This window comes from Microcaecilia unicolor, chromosome 13 (genome assembly GCF_901765095.1).
Source record: "Microcaecilia unicolor chromosome 13, aMicUni1.1, whole genome shotgun sequence".
Classification (NCBI taxonomy): domain Eukaryota; kingdom Metazoa; phylum Chordata; class Amphibia; order Gymnophiona; family Siphonopidae; genus Microcaecilia; species Microcaecilia unicolor.
In genome coordinates this window covers 54,151,156-54,169,018 of record NC_044043.1, presented here as the reverse complement: position 1 = coordinate 54,169,018, position 17,863 = coordinate 54,151,156, and the positions used below count along the sequence as shown (strand labels likewise).

The 17,863-nt window shown below is 43.8% G+C and overlaps 1 protein-coding gene across 1 annotated transcript in view; it reads left to right on the top strand.

Annotated features, from left to right (window-relative positions):
- The window catches only part of LOC115482385 (transient receptor potential cation channel subfamily V member 1-like), a 91,888-nt gene that overhangs the window by 33,755 nt on the left and 40,270 nt on the right, over window positions 1-17,863 (top strand). The window contains exons 11-14 of the mRNA XM_030222133.1: window positions 10,250-10,316; window positions 14,380-14,696; window positions 16,063-16,190; window positions 17,030-17,145. Coding sequence (XP_030077993.1) covers window positions 10,250-10,316; window positions 14,380-14,696; window positions 16,063-16,190; window positions 17,030-17,145 — 628 coding nt within the window. The remainder of the gene's footprint in view (window positions 1-10,249; window positions 10,317-14,379; window positions 14,697-16,062; window positions 16,191-17,029; window positions 17,146-17,863) is intronic.

The window sequence follows — 17,863 nt, the reverse complement described above, 5'->3', positions numbered from 1 at the left end:
AACTTGATCCAGACTCAGCATCTTGGCTGGGACTGCACCTTGGCCCGGACTCAGCATCTTGCCTGGAACTGGAACTCCAACTTGACCCGGACTCAGCATCTTGGCCGGGACTGCAACTTGACCCGGACTCAGCATGTTGCCTGGAACTGGAACTCCCACTTGACCCGGACTCAGCATCTTGCCAGGGACTGGAACTCCAACTCTCACCGGACTCAGCATCTTGGCCGGGACGGCAACTCTCACCGGACTCAGCATCTTGGCCGGGACTGTAACTTGACCCGGACTCTGCATCTTGCCCGGGACTGTAACTCAATTCTGATTCGGCATCTCGGCTGAACTCTGCACTCGGTGCAGACTCAGCACTCATCGTGGACTCATTGTCTCGGCTGGACTCTGTACTCAGTGCAGACCCAGCATCTTGACTGGACCTGCAACTCGATCCAGACTCAGCATCTTGACTGGAACTACAACTCGATCCAGACTCAGCATCTTGACTGGAACTGCAATTCGATCCAGACTCAGCATCTTGACTGGAACTCCAACTCGATCCAGACTCAGCATCTTGACTGGAACTACAACTCGCTCCAGACTCAGCATCTTGACTGGAACTGCAACTCAATCCAGACCCAGCATCTTGACTGCCACTGCTGCCACTCGATCCGGACTCAGCATCTCGGCTGCCACTGCTGCAACTCGATCCGGACTCAGCATCTTGGCAGGCAAAGCCCTTCAAGCTGGACTCAGAAGTTTGGCGGGAAAAATCAGGAAGCCACCTTCTTTCAGCTTGGGCTTCAGGAGTATCCCGCAGGGCTGGATCCGAGAGAAGCTGGAAGAGATAAAAGAAGAGCTTGGTAGCAGGGTCAATAGCAGAAACTGGGTTTTCTTCGAACCCAAGCCAGGAGACACGCCTTCTCTCTGCTGCAGCTTCAGGAGTATTCTTCAAGGCTGGATCAGACAAAAGTGCAACCCGGTAATCCTGGAGTGTCAGAAACGGATCCAGATCAAAAATGGGGTTGGAACTGGGATCCACACTGGTACTAGGAGACTCCATAGACAGCGCCACTTGAACTGGACGCAGAGACTTGGCTTGACGTGCTGCTTGGACTGGAATCGGAGACTCGGTCAGAAGCACCCCTCGGACTGGACTCAGAGGCTTGAATGGAAGCGCCACCTGAACTGGGATCGGAGGCTCGGTCAGCAGCGTCCCTCGGACTGGACTCTGAAGCTTGGCTGGACGTGCTGCTCGGACTGGATTCAGAGGCTTGTCTGGGCGCGCTGCTTGAACGGGACTGGACCCCTGCTGGGCCCAGAGCGTGGAATTCCCAAGACGTCTCCTCTCAGCGACAGCTTCAGGAGTATCCCACAAAGCTGGATTCAAGACCAGGCTGCGGCGATATTCAGCGAGCGTGATAAAAGGGTCCATATCTGAAACTGGGCTTTCAGCGATTCCAAGCCACCGGACACGTTTTCTCTCAGCTGCCGCTTCAGGGGTCTTCTTCAAAACAGGATGAGACAAAAGTTTCCCACGATACTGACGAAGAGTCATAGCAGGATCAAGAACAATGACGGAGCTGGACCCCAGCTGGGTCAGCTGGGCGGGGGTTCTTGCCGGGCTCATGGCCTTTGCAATCTGTCAGGTTCTCAGGTTCAGAGCCCGCGGGGCCGGGCTCTGGAGCAAACGTGAGCCCTTGGGCTGCTGACGAGGAGCGACAGCAGCAGGCAAAACCCACTAACCAACACTGGGTAAACACACCGGCAGGGACTGCAGGCACTGCCCAGCGAACCGGAACACATGGACTGGAATCCCCCGGACTGGAGGACACAGGACTGGAACACTGGACTGCAATCCCCCGGACTGGAACACACACCGGACCGGAACACACTGGACTGGAGCACACCAGACTGGAACACACACCGGACCGGAACACACTGGACTGGAGCACACTGGACTGGTCCGCACAGCTTCACCTGTGCTTAGCTACTAAGCCCCCCAGGAGTTGAGCTTCTGGGTTCGAGTAGCCGACAGGACTTACTGGATACCGGGTGACATAGGGACCAGGACTGGAAACAGAAGTGCTCCTAACCCTAAACTAGCAGGAGTGTTCCTAACAGTAAACTGACAAAAGGACTTCCTAAGCCCTATACTAAAACAGGAGCTCCTAAGCCCTGCTCAAGAAAGGGACTTCCTAAGCCCTAAACTAACAGAGCAGGGAACTAAACACAAAGCTAACACAGGTGCTACTAAGCACCAAGCTACAAGCAGAGCTTTACACTAATAAGCTAAACACAGAACTAACCAGCTACCTAAGCACTGCTCTAGCAAGCTAGATACAACTAACAAGGTGCTTCCTAAGCACTACTCTGGCAAGCAACCAGAAGAGCTCCTAGCACTAAAAGGGAAGACAGGGGAGCCACAAGGAAAAAGCAGTGAAGCTAACCCATAAGCCAAAAGTGCTTCTAAATCACCAAACACCAACAGCAAAGACTGCAATGCTCCCAATAGCACAAACACCAGAAGTACTTCTAACAGCAAACTCTGCAGTGTTCCTAACAACACCAAACCCTGAAGTACTTCTATCAGCAACAGAGCTTCCAAAGCCCTACACATAGCAATGCTTCCAATAGCACAAACACCAGAAGTACTTCTAACAGCAAACTCTGCAGTGTTCCTAACAACACCAAACCCTGAAGTACTTCTATCAGCAACAGAGCTTCCAAAGCGCTACACATAGCAATGCTTCCAAAACCAAGAGGGAAAAGCAGGGGAACCATAAGGGAAAAACAGGAAAGCTAAACACACAGTCACCAGTGCACACTGCACTAACACTAACCTGGACCTTAGCAAAAGCAAGCAGGGAAACTAGACACAACGTCAGAAGTGCACACTGCACCACCCTACCTACAGCAAACACCACTGTTGCAAAGGCCCTGAAGGAAACAAGACCACTTCCTTATCAAGGCCCTCCCTGATGATGTCACACTCCCTAGACCTAGGCAAAAGCACACTGACCCAGAGAGGCCCAACCCACACCAATGCAAAACCGTGAAACCCTTGAAGCCAGTACACCCAAAGAGAGTTAGAGCAACTCAGGCAACACACACACAGCTGTAGTGAAGTGAGACAATTAACCCCATGCTGCTGGAAGCTGCCAGCACAAAGAAACAGAAGCCAGCTAAGAAGCTGACCCCCAGGAAAGAGGTAAGTTTGAGAGGGGTTCAGACCCCAATCATAACACTGGGCAGATGCATTTCAGTTGAAACTTAATGCAGAAAAAACCCAATGCCTAATACTCACCTCTCAACACAATATGAACAAATTTACCACCAACAACACACCAAAACTAAATCTACCAATTTCAGAAACTCTAAAAATTCTTGGAGTTACCATTGATCGGCACCTAACACTTGAGAATCACACGAAAAACACAACCAAAAAGATGTTCCACTCAATGTGGAAATTAAAAAGAGTAAGACCATTCTTCCCAAGGACCGTCTTCCGTAATCTGGTACAATCATTAGTACTCAGTCATCTAGACTACTGCAACTCACTCTATGCAGGCTGCAAAGAGCAAATACTCAAAAACCTCCAAACAGCCCAGAACACGGCAGCCAGACTCATATTCGGAAAATCAAAATATGAAAGTGCAAAACCCCTACGAGAGAAGCTACACTGGCTCCCACTCAAAGAACGCATCACGTTCAAAGTATGTACCCTAGTTCACAAAATCATCCATGGCGATGCCCCAGCCTACATGTCAGACCTGATAGACCTACCACCCAGTAATGCTAAAAAATCATCTCGCACATTCCTTAATCTTCATTTCCCCAATAGCAAAGGTCTAAAATACAAATTAATGCATGCATCAACCTTTTCCTATATGAGCATGCAATTCTGGAACGCGCTGCCATGCAACCTAAAAGCGACCTATGAACTGACCAACTTCCGCAAACTACTGAAGACCCATCTCTTTGACAAGATATACCACAAAGATCAACACATGTGAAACTCCCCACATATATCCAGAAATGTTTAATAATGCCTTCTGTTATATTACTATCATGTATTCCATTGCCATGCAACCCAAAATCCTTCTTTAATACCAAATGTCTATTCTCTTCTTATTTCCACTATCCATGATGTATTGTAAACCACATTGAGCCTGCAAAGAGGTGGGAAAATGTGGGATACAAATGCAATAAATAAATAAACAAATAATAGGAATCAATCCATTATCATGGAGCCTTCCATTAATTAGATTTGCATAACCTTCTTTTATCACAAGAATATGATAACAATATATCATGCAATTTCAAGCTCAAAATGCAGATAAAACTGAAAAAATACTATCTGCTGAGTTAATGAGTAATCAAGGTAAGTGCCCCGATGCTGCACAGTGTAGCCAAGCATTACTTATAAATCTACCCATTTTCGAACAAAGACAACAAACAAAATGAAGAGAACAAAACCCCTACGCAAAATATCAAGCAAGTTCACAAAAGGTAGGGGGTGGACCAAGCTAATTTCAAAAAGAAGAGGTTGAGGACTGTATCATAAAACCTTTAATAAAAAGAATAATATTTAAATGAAAAAACTGTACGCAAAAAATGTCCAGCAGAGGATATAAAATGCAGAGCACAAATACAGATGGACTCAAACGTTTGGCATAGCAACAGGAAATGTATGTTAGGTGCCAAAACAGGGCTGAAAGGGCAGTTAGGTGCTATTCTGTTACTTGGCACCTAAGAGGTCCTTTCACGAAAGGGTTGGAGCGTGGCAACAGGCTTGCCGCGTGCCAATCTGGAACTACCGCTGGGCTACCACAGCCTACGCTCCGCCCCAGTGCTAAAACTTTTTAGCACATGGGTAGTGCGTGCCGATCCCAAAACTAGTAAGCTTAGTAAAAGGACCCCTAAGATTGTAAGCTGTCCAGGGATAGGATAATACTGTACCTGAATACAGCTCAATCTGAGCTACTACCGGAAAGGAGTGACCTAAATGCAAAATCATCATCATACTTTCGTTCTCTATTGTCAAAGCCCAACTCAGGCTTACCACACGCTAATCTGCAACTGGCCTAATGCGGGTGCCAGTGGCATTTCCTGACGCAGTGCACGCCATTTGCCTTGCTAGGGAAAATAGCTAAATATTTTCTAGTGCGACGCTAACACTGCGGTAATCGGGCAGCACCATGCGCTACCCGGTTACCACTGGGTTAGCACAGGAGCTCTTAACACCACCTCAATGGGTGACGTTGTGTTCCCCACCGCATGGACACATGCTAGGTGAAATCTTACTGCATGACCATGCTATTTTTGGGACTTTTAACCTGCTGCTGTAAAAAGGGCTGCAGCGTGCAGCAAAAACAGCAAAAAGTTCTTTCCTGACTTAGAATCACTTGATTGTCACCGACCCCCTAGAATGTAATTACGTGATTATATCAACCCACTACCTTTATTCATCTGAAAACGTTCAGTTTACTTTTAAATTGATTTTGTGTTTTACATATTCTAAAATGTTACTATTCTTTGAGTGAAAAAATCTTTCTGCTTGGTATCTCCTGCCAGTAGAGATAGTATTTGCATTTCATCCCAAAGTACTCACTTATCATTATCAGTAATGTTATCAATCATCTGATTGCAGCAATAAAGATCACAGCCTGACAATCTGACTGTTTCTCCCAGCTATGCAGTTTAGAGTAAATGCTGCCTAGATATTTACTGTATGGGTGTACTTGGGTAGTTCACTTTTCTTACTAAGTCAGTTTTTCAGTGATGAATAATGTATATGTGCTTGGTAATTAGGATGTCCACTGATGATGTTTTCTGAAGTGAATTGGCAGCTGAAAGAAGACAAATGGAAAAATTCATGTCGTAGAGCCAGGAGAAAGATTTTGGGTTCTTTGGCAGTAACGTCATGTTTGCTTTTATATGTTAAATTCTGTGTATTTTTTTTTCACAAAAAATTACAACAAATAAATGAAAAAAAGATTTAGGCAGAATATGCTAAAGTATTTTTAAAAAATTCAACCTTTAAAGATAAAAAATTTCACCATAATTTTGCTTAAAATAATCAAATAAGAAAAATGGGAGGAAGAAGACAGATAAAAACATTAAAAAGAAAACAAGGAAGTAGAAATGTCCACCACCACTCTTTTACTAAGATGCGTAAGCGTCTACGTGTGCCCAACGTGCACCAAAATGGAATTATTGCACGGCTACCAGGTGGCCCTTGTGATAATTTCATTTTTGGTGCGCGTCTGCTACACACGCCTGAGGCATGCGTCAGCTATGCACACCAAGTGGCATTTGGAGCATGTGGGTCATCACCGCCCAGAGACTTTACCATGTGAGACTTTACCACTAGGTCAATGGCTGGTGGTAAGGTCTCAGACCCAAATGGACGCGTGGCAATTTTCATTTTACCACACGTCCATTTTCGGCAAAAATATAAAAAGGCATTTTTTGTAGGTGTGCTGAAAAATGATTCTGCATGCTCTCAAAACATGCGTATACACTACCGCAAACCATTTTTCAGCGCACCTTAGTAAAAGGACCCCTTAGAGTCCTTGACAATTGGTCTAATGACAGCTTGCCTAATGGACAGTTGGGACCCTCTTTACTAAGGTGCGCTAGTATTTTTAGCGTGTGCTAAAATTAGTGCACTCTAAACGCTAGAGTCTCCCATATGTTCCTATGGGCAACTTAGAGGGGAATAATCGAACGTCGCTGGCGAAATAGGTTGCCGGCGATCTATTTTGACGGCGGTGCAACAGCTGGCCGGAAACGTATTTTCAAAAAAGATGGCCGGCCATCTTTTTTTTCGATAATACGGTGTGGGCCGGCGAAATGCCTTGGATTTCGCCGGGTTTGAGATCGCCACTTTTGTTTTTCCGCAATAATGGAAAAAACTGCCGGCGATCTCAAACCCAGCGAAATCCAAGGCATTTGGCCGTGGGAGGAGCCAGCATTTGTAGTGCAATGGTCCCCCTCACATGCCAGGACACCAACCGGGCACCCTAGGGGGCACTTCAAACATCTTTTATAAACAACCAAATTAGCTTCCAGGTGCATAGCACCCTTCCCTTGTGTGCTGAGTCCCCCAAATCCCCCCCAAAACCCACTGCCCACAAGTGTGCACCATTACCCTAGCCCTAAGGGCTGAAGGGGGGCACCTACATGTGGGTACAGTGGGTTTTGGGGGGTTTGGGAGGGCTCAACATTACCCACCACAAGTGGAACAGGTAGGGGGGGGGGGGGGGGGGAGATGGGCCTGGCTCTGCCTTTCTGCAGTCCACTGCAACCAACAACAACTGTTCCAGGGACCTGCATACTGCTGTCTGGGTGCTGGGTATGACATTTGAGGCTGGCATACAGGCTGGCAAAAAAGGTTTGTATTTTAATAATTTTAGTGTGGGAGGGGGTTGGCGACCACTGGTGGAGTAAGGGGAGGTCATCCCCCATTCCCTCCGGTGGTCATCTGGTCAGTTGGGGCACCTTTTTGAGGCTTGGTCGTGAAAATAAAAGGACCAAGTAAACCCGGCGAAATACTGCTTATCGCCGGGTTTTATTTTTCCATTATCCGCGAAAGCCAGCCATCTGGTAGCCACGCCCAAGCCTGCCCACGTCCCGCCTTCACTTCGCTGCCAACACGCCCCTTTGAACTTTTGCCGGCGAGGCGAAGGGAAAGCAGCGAAGCTATCACAAATGTAGCTTTCGAATATATGCTTTTCGCCGCTTTTGCGAAATCGCCGGCCATATCCCGATTTGTGTCGGGAAATAGCCGGCGATTACTTTCGATTATAAGCTGGTTAGCGTTTAGTATGTGCTAATCATTAGCATGCACTAAAAACGCTAGCACATCCTTAGCGCGGCTTAGTAAATTTATTTATTTATTTATTTGTTGCATTTATATCCCACATTTTCCCACCTATTTGCAGGCTCAATGTGGCTTACATAGTACTGTAAAGGCATTCACCAATCCGGTAGAAACAGTTACAATGTGATATTCTGGTCGGATAAGGTACACATGTTTCCGGTACAATGGGGTCGAAGAGAGGAAAGGTTGTAAAGTGTCCATTTCGAGCTTTGGTTTTTCTGTGTTGCAGTTACAGTGGGGGTCGAGGAGAGGAAGGTTATGAAGTGTCCATTTCAAGCTTGGATTTGCTGTGTTGCGGGGTGTAGGTGGGTCAGTGAGATATGCCTTTTTGAACAGGTTGGTTTTTTGTCATTTCCTGAAGTTTAGGTGGTCGTAGGTTGTTTTCACAGCTTTTGGCAGTGCGTTCCATAGTTGCGTGCTTATGTAGTACCCTTGGTCTAAAATACACAACAGCTAATGGGTCAGTTGGTTTAAAAGACAGACAATTGGTCTAATGGCTCAATTTGTCTAAATAAAAGAAGAGACAGGATACTGATGCAAAAATCAGTGTAATTTTGTAGAAATAAAATACAGCAAGATACAGGTCTAGTCCTGTTGATTTTCAGAAATTAAAGATTAACACACAAACTTGAGTTCAGCTAACCACCAAATTATCCCAACTGACTCTGTACCACGCATTTTGTTCCTATCGTATATGTGCTCTTGGTCCCTCAGCTTTTTTTTTTTTATTTATTTCAATTTAAACATTACAAGTTACATAATTCACTTGCCATTGCAATACAGAGAATTCAATTATAGATAGGTATATTATATAAAGGAATCAAATCACTCTTCCTTAGACCTCATAAAAGTTAAGGGCGTGACAAAGAAAAATTAAGGAGTTATACAGCAAGAAAAAATAAAAATTAATTATCAGTAATTGGTCTGGCCATTTTCTACTCTCTTTTTCTTATTCTCTACCTCTATTTCTGGATCCATCAGGTGTCTTTTTTAATTTCAAAAAAGCACTGAGTTGTTCAGGCTCCCAAAATACATATTTGTTTTCTAGGTACGTTACTATGCATTTACATGGGTAGGCTAATAAATATTTAGCTCCTATCGATCTCGTTTCCTCTCTTAATGTTAGAAATTTTTTCCTTCTGTCTTGGGTAGTTCTTGTGACATCAGGGTAAATCCATAGTCTGTAACCGCAAAAAGGTTTCATAGAATTTTTAAAGTATATCTTTAGAACCGAATTTAAGTCTTGCTCAAAAACAAATGAGACAATTAAAGTGGATCTTTGTGTTATATCAGACAATGAGTTTTCCAATATAGCAGAAATATCATGTAATCCTTCACTTCCAATCTGTTGAGGTTTCTAGGTCCCTCAGCTATATGGTAAGCTGTATTGTAGAAAATCGATAGCAACATATTTATGTTAGTTGAATATTCTAATGCATTCTTATTAGGCGTATCATTAGTATTGTGCTAACTTTTTATTATATCTCTGGTATTTGAATTCCAATGCTATTAAATGTGTATATTTTTTATACTGTTTCTCAGTAGTTCTATTATTAGGTTTCAATTTACTATTTTCAAGTTTACCTCAGTTATTGTATTTATGTTTATTCTTGGTTATTTTACTATTGTTATGCTGTTAACAAAATTGTAAGTTTTTTTGTTAAACTGTACCTGCTGTATACCGCCTTGGGTGAATCTCTTCATAAAGGCGGGTTAATAAATCCCAATAAATAAATAAATAAATAAACACATTTATGGAAGAGTGTGTTTTTGATGTGTGCCGAGGCCCCCTTTTACCACAGCAGGTAAAAGGTAGGTCTTTCTTGTTTTTGAGGAAATGGCCATGTGGCAAGTGAAGCACTTACCACGTGGCCATTTCAGGGGGGAGCCCTTACCGCCACCCATTGGCGGCAACCGGGCAGCGCGAGGCACTGCCTGATTACCGCCAGGTACACACCAGCTATACAAAAATTAATATATTTTTGTAGCGCCGTAGATGACGGTGTGCTAGGGGTGGGAAGTGCCGCTGGGTTGCTGCGGTAAGCGGTACTTCCTTTTTAGTGAGCGGTAAACTGCGTTGGGCTTACTGACATTGTTTAAAAAGGCCCTTAACTTTTACATGACTTGTCTCTTTGGACAAATTGGTCTTTAGATGAATTGTATCCTTAGACCAATTGACCATTTGATGAACTGTCATTAGCCGAATTATACCAAAACTGTATGCAAACTATTGTTAATCATAGCCTGATCTCACTATTTTTGCTATATATCTTGAATGTTTTGTTTGTGATTCCTTAGTGTTAGAACCTAATATTATACCTGTGTTTTAAGCATGTCAGAAGGGATTTTGCTCATAGTGTGCTTCCATTCCAGATGATCCTGCGAGATTTACTGCGTTTTATGTTTGTCTACATTGTCTTTCTTTTTGGATTCGCAACAGGTAATGTTATAGGTTTATTGTAATAAAGGCCAACCAAATTTCAATTTCAGTCTCAGTTTTGGTGTCAAAACTGACCCAAGATCATAATTTGCTCCTTTTTCAGTTTCAGCCAAAAAGACACATGTATTTTCAGCTGAAACTGAGACTCTGGTGCAGCACCTGCTCCCTCCCTGTCCCCCTGGAGTAGCTCCCATCTGAGGTCTGAGGCTCTCTCTAGATCTTCCACCCCCCCATGAGGCCGCTCCCCCCCCCAACCCCACCCCGGGCTTACATTAAAAGCTTTGGTGGTGCAGTGGGAGCAGGAGCAATTGGCACTTGCCTCTGCCCCTGCTGGTTCCGCTGTCAACATGGCTGCCGGGGCTTCAAGCGGCAATCTTGTGATTCTGCTACCAGAAGTCACAGCAGCCATGTTGAGATTAGAGTACAAGCAGAACTGAGGGAGTCAGCAACACAAAGAGCAGCAAACCAAATCAACAGTGGTCCTCAGATGAAACATCAACAGGATGCAAGGATAGTAGAAGCCAAATTTTATTCAAGGACCTGACACGGTCCATGATTGGGTGTTCTTGCCTGTATCAGAGGTCAATATCTCATAAAAAGGCTTCCAGGATTTGGATTATGACTGTATGGTCATTGTTGGAAGCCTTTTGTGAGATCTTTATTGACCCCTGATGCAGGCAAGAACACCGAAACACAGGCCGAGTCAAGTCCTCGAATAAAATTTTGGCTTCTATTATTCTTGCCTCCTGTTGTTGTTTCATCTGAAGGACACTTCACAGTTGATTTGGTAGGTTGAGATTGGAGCCTGCATGGGTAGGACTGATTGCCTATCCATGCTGGCTGCAATCTCAATATGGCTGCCATGATTTCTGGTGGAAGTCTCGTGAGAAGTCTGTTTGAAGTCCTGGCAGCCATGTTGACAATGGCGTCTGCATGGGCAGGGGCACGTGCAGATTGCTTCTGTCCCCACTGCACCACCAGTGCTTTTATGGGAAGCCCAGGAGTGGGCCCTACAGTCGGTGGAGTGGAGGTCCAGAGGGAGCCTCGCCTTGCCTTTGTTCTGAGGGGGAGCTGGGCCTCAAAGGGGTGCTGACCAGGCCTTGGAGGTGAGCTGCCCCTGTTTGGGGGGGGGGAGGGAGGGAGGGGGAACAGTTTCATTTAAGGTTTCTGTTTTGGCCGAGACTGAGCAGCAATATTTGGTCACAGGTTCGGTTTTGGCTGACATACACACACAAAAAACGGTGTTGGCCTCTATACTGTAAATATTTATTATCTGGAAGGAGTATAGTGCTTTTGGATGGGCCAGATTCATGGGTATGTTATTTCATTGGAGAATTAAATGGAAAGTTGAACTATTTATTATGTTTCATTTTCAAAATAACAGCTGCAACAAAGCTACTATATTTGTTTCCTTTAATTTTGTATTCTTTCCAACCCAACGGAAGATGGAAAGAATTATACAAAAGGGATTGAGAAGGTTTGTCTGGCTGGCTGCCTATCTCTGGGGAAAATAAGTTTCTGAAAATGTAACAGAATGGGATAAAACTTGGCTTATGGAGAAAACTGGTATAAGACATATTACATTTAAAAATGGGTCAAACCAGGCCACAAGTTCCAGAAAAATAAGCCCCCTCCCAAATGACCCAATGCATTTCTGTGGGAGAAGGAGTCTTAACTTCTTCTAGTGCAGAAACTTACACACACTGAAACACTGAAACATAGCAGTGGTTAATATACAGCAAGACGGGCACCACAGGTAAACTGTGGCTAGTTTGAGATATCATAAGCCTGATTAAACAGCCAAGTCTTCAGCTCAGATTTAAATTCTTTAATGACAAATTACCACAAATAGTTAATGGGAGATTGTCCCAAACGTGAATGGAGAGAAAATAAAAAGCACTGTACCTTGTGGACTCCAACTGCATGGATTTTGGGCTCGGCATGACAAGGCGCTGATCATTTAAAGAACGAGGAGAGCGACTGGGAAAGTAAGGAATTGTCAAATCAGCCTAACCTAAAAGCTTTGAACGTCCAATATAATCAAAAGCCGATTTTGGACGTCCCCAACTGCTTTCCATTACAGGGATGGCCAAATTTTAAGGGAGCATGTCGGAAGACGTCCTTCACCCATGATCAGAAAAAAGAAGGATGTCCCTGGTCGTGTTTTTCTTATGACCAAAGCACAAAAAGGTGCCCGAAATGACCAGGAATCAGGGATGACCTCCCCTTACTCCTCCAGTGGTCACTATGGTGGTGGTGCACAGTTGGGGGTAGTGGGTTTGGGGGGGGGGTTGGGCGCTCAGCACACAAGGTAAGGGAACTATGTTCCTGGGAGCAATTTATGAAGTCCACTGCAATGCCCCCTAGGGTGCCTGGTTGGTGTCCTGGCATGTCAGGGGGACCAGTGCACTACAAATGATGGCTCCTGCCATGACCAAATGACTTGCATTTGGTCATGTCTGAGATGGACGTCCTTGGTTTCGAAAATCTCCGAAAATCAGAAACGTCCATGTCTAGGGACGACCAAATCTAGGGACAACCAAATTTCATGGTTTGGACGTCCCTGACCATATTATCGAAACAAAAGATGGACGTTTCAAAAATATGGGTTTCCCCGCCCCTGGATCGAGACATTTTGTGAGGACATCCAAATCAAAACTTGGACATCCCTTTCGAAAATGCCCCTCCATGTAAGTTATCCTCTACTGTACAGGTAGCCAATGATATTTTTTTTAGTAAGTGGGTAACATGATCAGTACGTCAAGCATAGCAGAGCAACCTGATAGCTAAGTTCTGAAGGGTCTGTGTGGTTTCTTTAGAGCAGTTTATGTCAAGCCACAGTAATCCAGTCTTGAAACAAAAAATGAAAGGATGAGAGCATGAAAAAGTGATCCAAAAGGAGTCTAATATCTTACAATTGTTGAAACACAAAAAAACTGCAAGAATCTTGCATATTCATTACAGTAATCCTGAAAACCCAACTGGCTAGGTGTGGTCCAGGAGAGGATTGAGAAGCACATGCTGTGTTGTTTCCAGGAATTTCATTCAGGGTTTTACAGGAGCAATGCCATTCAGAGTGCACCATCTTCACAAATAGTGCATACTGTTTGCAAATGGAAAAATACCAAAATGTCCTGTTTTCTGCTTTTTTCATTTGTTAATGATATGCAGTGACATTTCCCATGTCATTGCAAACAATTGCCCATCCATATGATACGGACAGGTTCAGCTGAAAGAAACTAAGCACCGTGCAGAACATGGTTTCCACTGACTTGTTAAGGAGCTTAAGGACGGTGTCTTAAGCAGTCTGTCCATAAAGCCAGGGGAGATCAGGATGCTGAGAAGTCAGTTCAAAGGAGAAAAGCAGGATGGATGGGCTGGAGCTGGAACAGTGAGGCTCCAAAATGGGCACAGGTACAGAAGCTTAGAAACCAAGGACAGTGGCCACTGTCTCTTTCTCCAAGCTGTAGAACTAGCAAAGGCTTTGAGCAGGAACTGAGTTCATTGTCCTGGCCAATAGGGTCTGGCTTCTGGGAAACCCACAGGGAACTGGCAGGGTGGAGTTACCTTACTGCTGCCTACAAATCAAGGTATTTGGAACCAGTGTAAGGAAGAGTCCACTGAACTGCAGGTCTTCACATTCCCAGTTCAAGTCTGAGTACCTTGATACTACTCAATACTTTCTCGCAACCTAATATGCTGAGCTCAGTCTAGGTTTCCATATATTTAACATTTATATCCCGCACTATACCCAAAAAGAGAACTAGGTGGGTTGTACAGCATAAATATGCAGATTAAAACCAAATATGGAGTTAAAAACACAATAATAGCATTTTCCTATAACCTCACTTCAAAATGTGCATAAAGCTAACAGATTATAAATAATATCCCTTTATAACCAACCATCTTGCAACTGAATAAAACAAAAACCAATTAGATATTCCCCCAAACAATAAATCCATGTAACATTCAAAAATCTATTTTCACAAAGAACGTGAGCTAAAAATTGTTTTATGTTCTCCACCTCTGTGTCCTTTGCTTCTTGTTTCCCTCTGATAAACAGCTCTGGTCACTCTACTTGAGGATGGGGAAGATGTTGATGATATATGCTCTTGCCCTAAACAAGAGAGACATGGCAAACCCATGAACCCCCAGTCCTACAACAACCTGTACTTCACCTGTCTAGAGCTCTTCAAGTTTACTATTGGAATGGGGGACCTGGAATTCACAGAGAATTATAAGTTTAAGGTCATCTTCTACCTCCTGTTAATCTTGTATGTTATTCTGACCTACATTCTACTGCTCAACATGTTGATCGCATTGATGGGAGAAACTGTGAACAAGATTGCTCAGGAAAGCAAAAACATTTGGAAACTTCAGGTATTGCTTGCTAGGTTTCTTTGATGAGGAAAGATTTAGGGGTGAGAATTCAGTAATTAATCCACGAGAATATCTCTGTGGGACACTGTAGTAGAAATTAAGAAAGTGGTGCCTGGCATTGTTTCAAACCTTGTTAAAATGAAGGGGCGGGTGCCTGCAGCCAGCCAATGATTTTTATTTTACCTTTCTGACCCTTGTAGTTACAGCTGTCAAGCAAGTGAAGCATGCTCTGTCCAGGGTGCTGGACAGTCAGTTCAAAGAAAAGGAATAACTTAGACCAGTGGTGGGCAACCACCATCCTTGAGGGCCACAACCCAGCCGGGTTTTCAAGATTTCCACAATGAATATGTATGAGATTGATTTGCATACAATGGGAACAGTACATGTAAATCAATCTCATGCATATTCATTGGGGAAATTTGAAAACCCGACTGGGTTGTGGCCCCTGAGGACCGAGGTTGCCCATCCCTGGCTTAGGGCTTAGGGCTTAGGCTTGCCAATCGTGCTTTAACTATTGGCAAGTATTTTCAGTTATGTCATGCTTGCCTTGAGACAGCTCTGACAGCGAAACTCTGGCCATAGTCGGTGTGACTGACTGACTCCTTTTGCATGTTTATCTCCACATATGCTTTGGAAGTTCAAGTTAAGCTAAGTTTTTTTTTCAATTCTAATTTGTATTCTTGGATCCACTGACATTATTCCTGTGAAGTTTTAGCTAAAAGAATATTGGGAATTGAGATAAGGGTTTTTTATGCCGATGAAGAAATTTTACCCACGGTTTTTCCTTCCCACCCTATAAAGTTATATATTGGGTGGAGGTGTGGGCGCAGAGGCTTTTTCCCATGTTCATATGTCTTTGCACTTCACAGGAATTTAGTACCATTAAGTACTTTGCAGTCTCTATAACAAGAGGTTGGTTTGTCTGATAGTTTTGATTTCCTCTTGTCCTCTTTGTTTTTTGATCATTACGTTTCTTTTCTTTCCACTTTTCCTTTTTTGATGTGTAAACAAATTCATTTTGGAAAGCAAACAATAAAAATAAAGTTTAAAAGACGGACGTTGTAAGAAGAGGGTGGACAAGGTTACATCTAAGCTACCATGACATCTCAGGAAATGATCTTCATGGAGTAAAAGTTAATTTTTACACTCACTCCTTATAACAGTGATCATAGCTGCTTTTGTGTGTAACACTAATGCACATGCAGACAAATCTGTCACACAGAGTAAATATCTCAAAGTTGCAAGACAGTGAAAAGTTTCAGATTCATTTTTTATGGCAAAGGGCTTGGTGCTGGTCTGGCAGTGCTCCAGGCATAATTGGCAGTAGTAGTGGTGTCCTTCTCACTGCTTTATTCTGCTTTTCTAGCGAGCCATCACCATCTTGGACATTGAGAAGAGCTTCCTGAACTGCCTCCGCGATAGTTTCCGATCAGGGAAGCCTGTCTTGGTAGGCACCACCCCAGATGGCAAAGAAGACTACAGGTGGTGCTTTCGGTAAATACACATCCCTCTGTTTAATGCTAATCAGCTGAAAATGCCACAGAAAGGAAGAATATTTTCAACATATCTGGAACATAAGAACATTAGAGTAGCCATGCTGGGCCAGACCAATGGTTCATCTAGCCCAGTATCCTGTTTTCCAAACAGTGGCCAAGCCAGTTCACAAGTATTTGGCAGAAACCCAAATCGTGGCAACATTCCATGTAGAACCCCAAACAATAGCAAGATTCTGGAATCCTAAAGAGTGACAAGATTCCATGCAGAATCTCAAGGAGTAGCAACATTCCATACTGCAAATCCCAGGGCAAGCAGTTGCTTCCCATGTCTGTCTCAATAGCAGACTATGGACCTTTCCACCAGGAATTTGTCCAAACCTTTTTTAAACCCAGATACGCTAACCACTGTTACCACATCCTCCGGCAAAGAGTTCCAGAGCTTAACTATTACTTGAGTGAAAAAATATTTCCTTCTATTTGTCCCCTAGTCTTTGTACTTTTGGAATGAGTAAAAAATCGATTTACTTCTACTTGTTCTACACCACTCAGGATTTTGTAGACCTCAATCATATCTCCCCTCATCCATCTCTTTTCCAAGCTGAAGAACCCCAACCTCTTTAGCCTTTCTTCATACGAGAGGAGTTCCATTGTCACTGAGGTCTGGTATCACACATTCCTGGTACTGCTGTAGCAATAGAGAAGAAAGAGAACCATAGGATTTCAGAAGTAGAGATACCTATTTAAACTTTTAGTTTCGTGGTTCTTGATTTCTTCTCTCTCTCCCTCTCGGTCTGTTTGTATCTTTTTTATCTCTTTCCTCTTTCTGTCTTTCTCCAGTGTGGATGAGGTGAATTGGACCACATGGAACACTAACCTGGGGATTATCAATGAGGACCCAGGAAACAGTGAAGGATTCAAACGAACCTTTAGCTCTTCCATCAGGCCCAGCAGAGGTGAGCGACTCCGGGTCAGATGAAAAATCCACTTGCCTTTTCTTAGACTTCTTCTTGGTAGCTCCTCTTCTGTTGACATGTCAGTCAGTAACTTTGGTACATTTGTGATTGTGACGCATGTCAGAAAGAGCAAAGAAAGGAGTGTATTCTTTGCTTTCAGAGCCCAGTTGCTGTGAGTTGCTAGCTGGCTACAGCTAGAAGCTCAATGATGGAGGGAAAAATCCCTCTTAGCAAGTAGTACACCAACTAATATGAAAAGGACCAGCAGCTAACAGTTCTGTGAGGGATTCCCACAGCGTAACATCCTATTTTGCAAAAGAGAGAACCAAATTAATGAATAGACCAGGTTAAAAGTAGTGGGGAGGGGGTTGTTCCATATATTGAAACGTTTTTGTTTTTCCAGTTTCAATTTCTGGACTGTCTCCCTGAGTTCCGGTGTTTCTGAATAAAGCTACGCAAATGAATATCTGTAGACTCAAACGATGGTGCTAAAGGGGACCTGCAGCTTACTTACAAGCAGATTACATTCCAAAGAGAGATTGTATCAATTCTTTGTCACTACATTTTGCTACTGGTCCTAACCTTTTAAATTTTTTTTCTTGAGGGGCTGAATCTTATATAAACTTGGACAAGTGTTGGTTTTATGCAAATCTTCATTTTCACTCACTGGTGTTTTCCTGTGCCTGGTTTTAAGCATGTTTGTGGTGTGTAAGTCTTA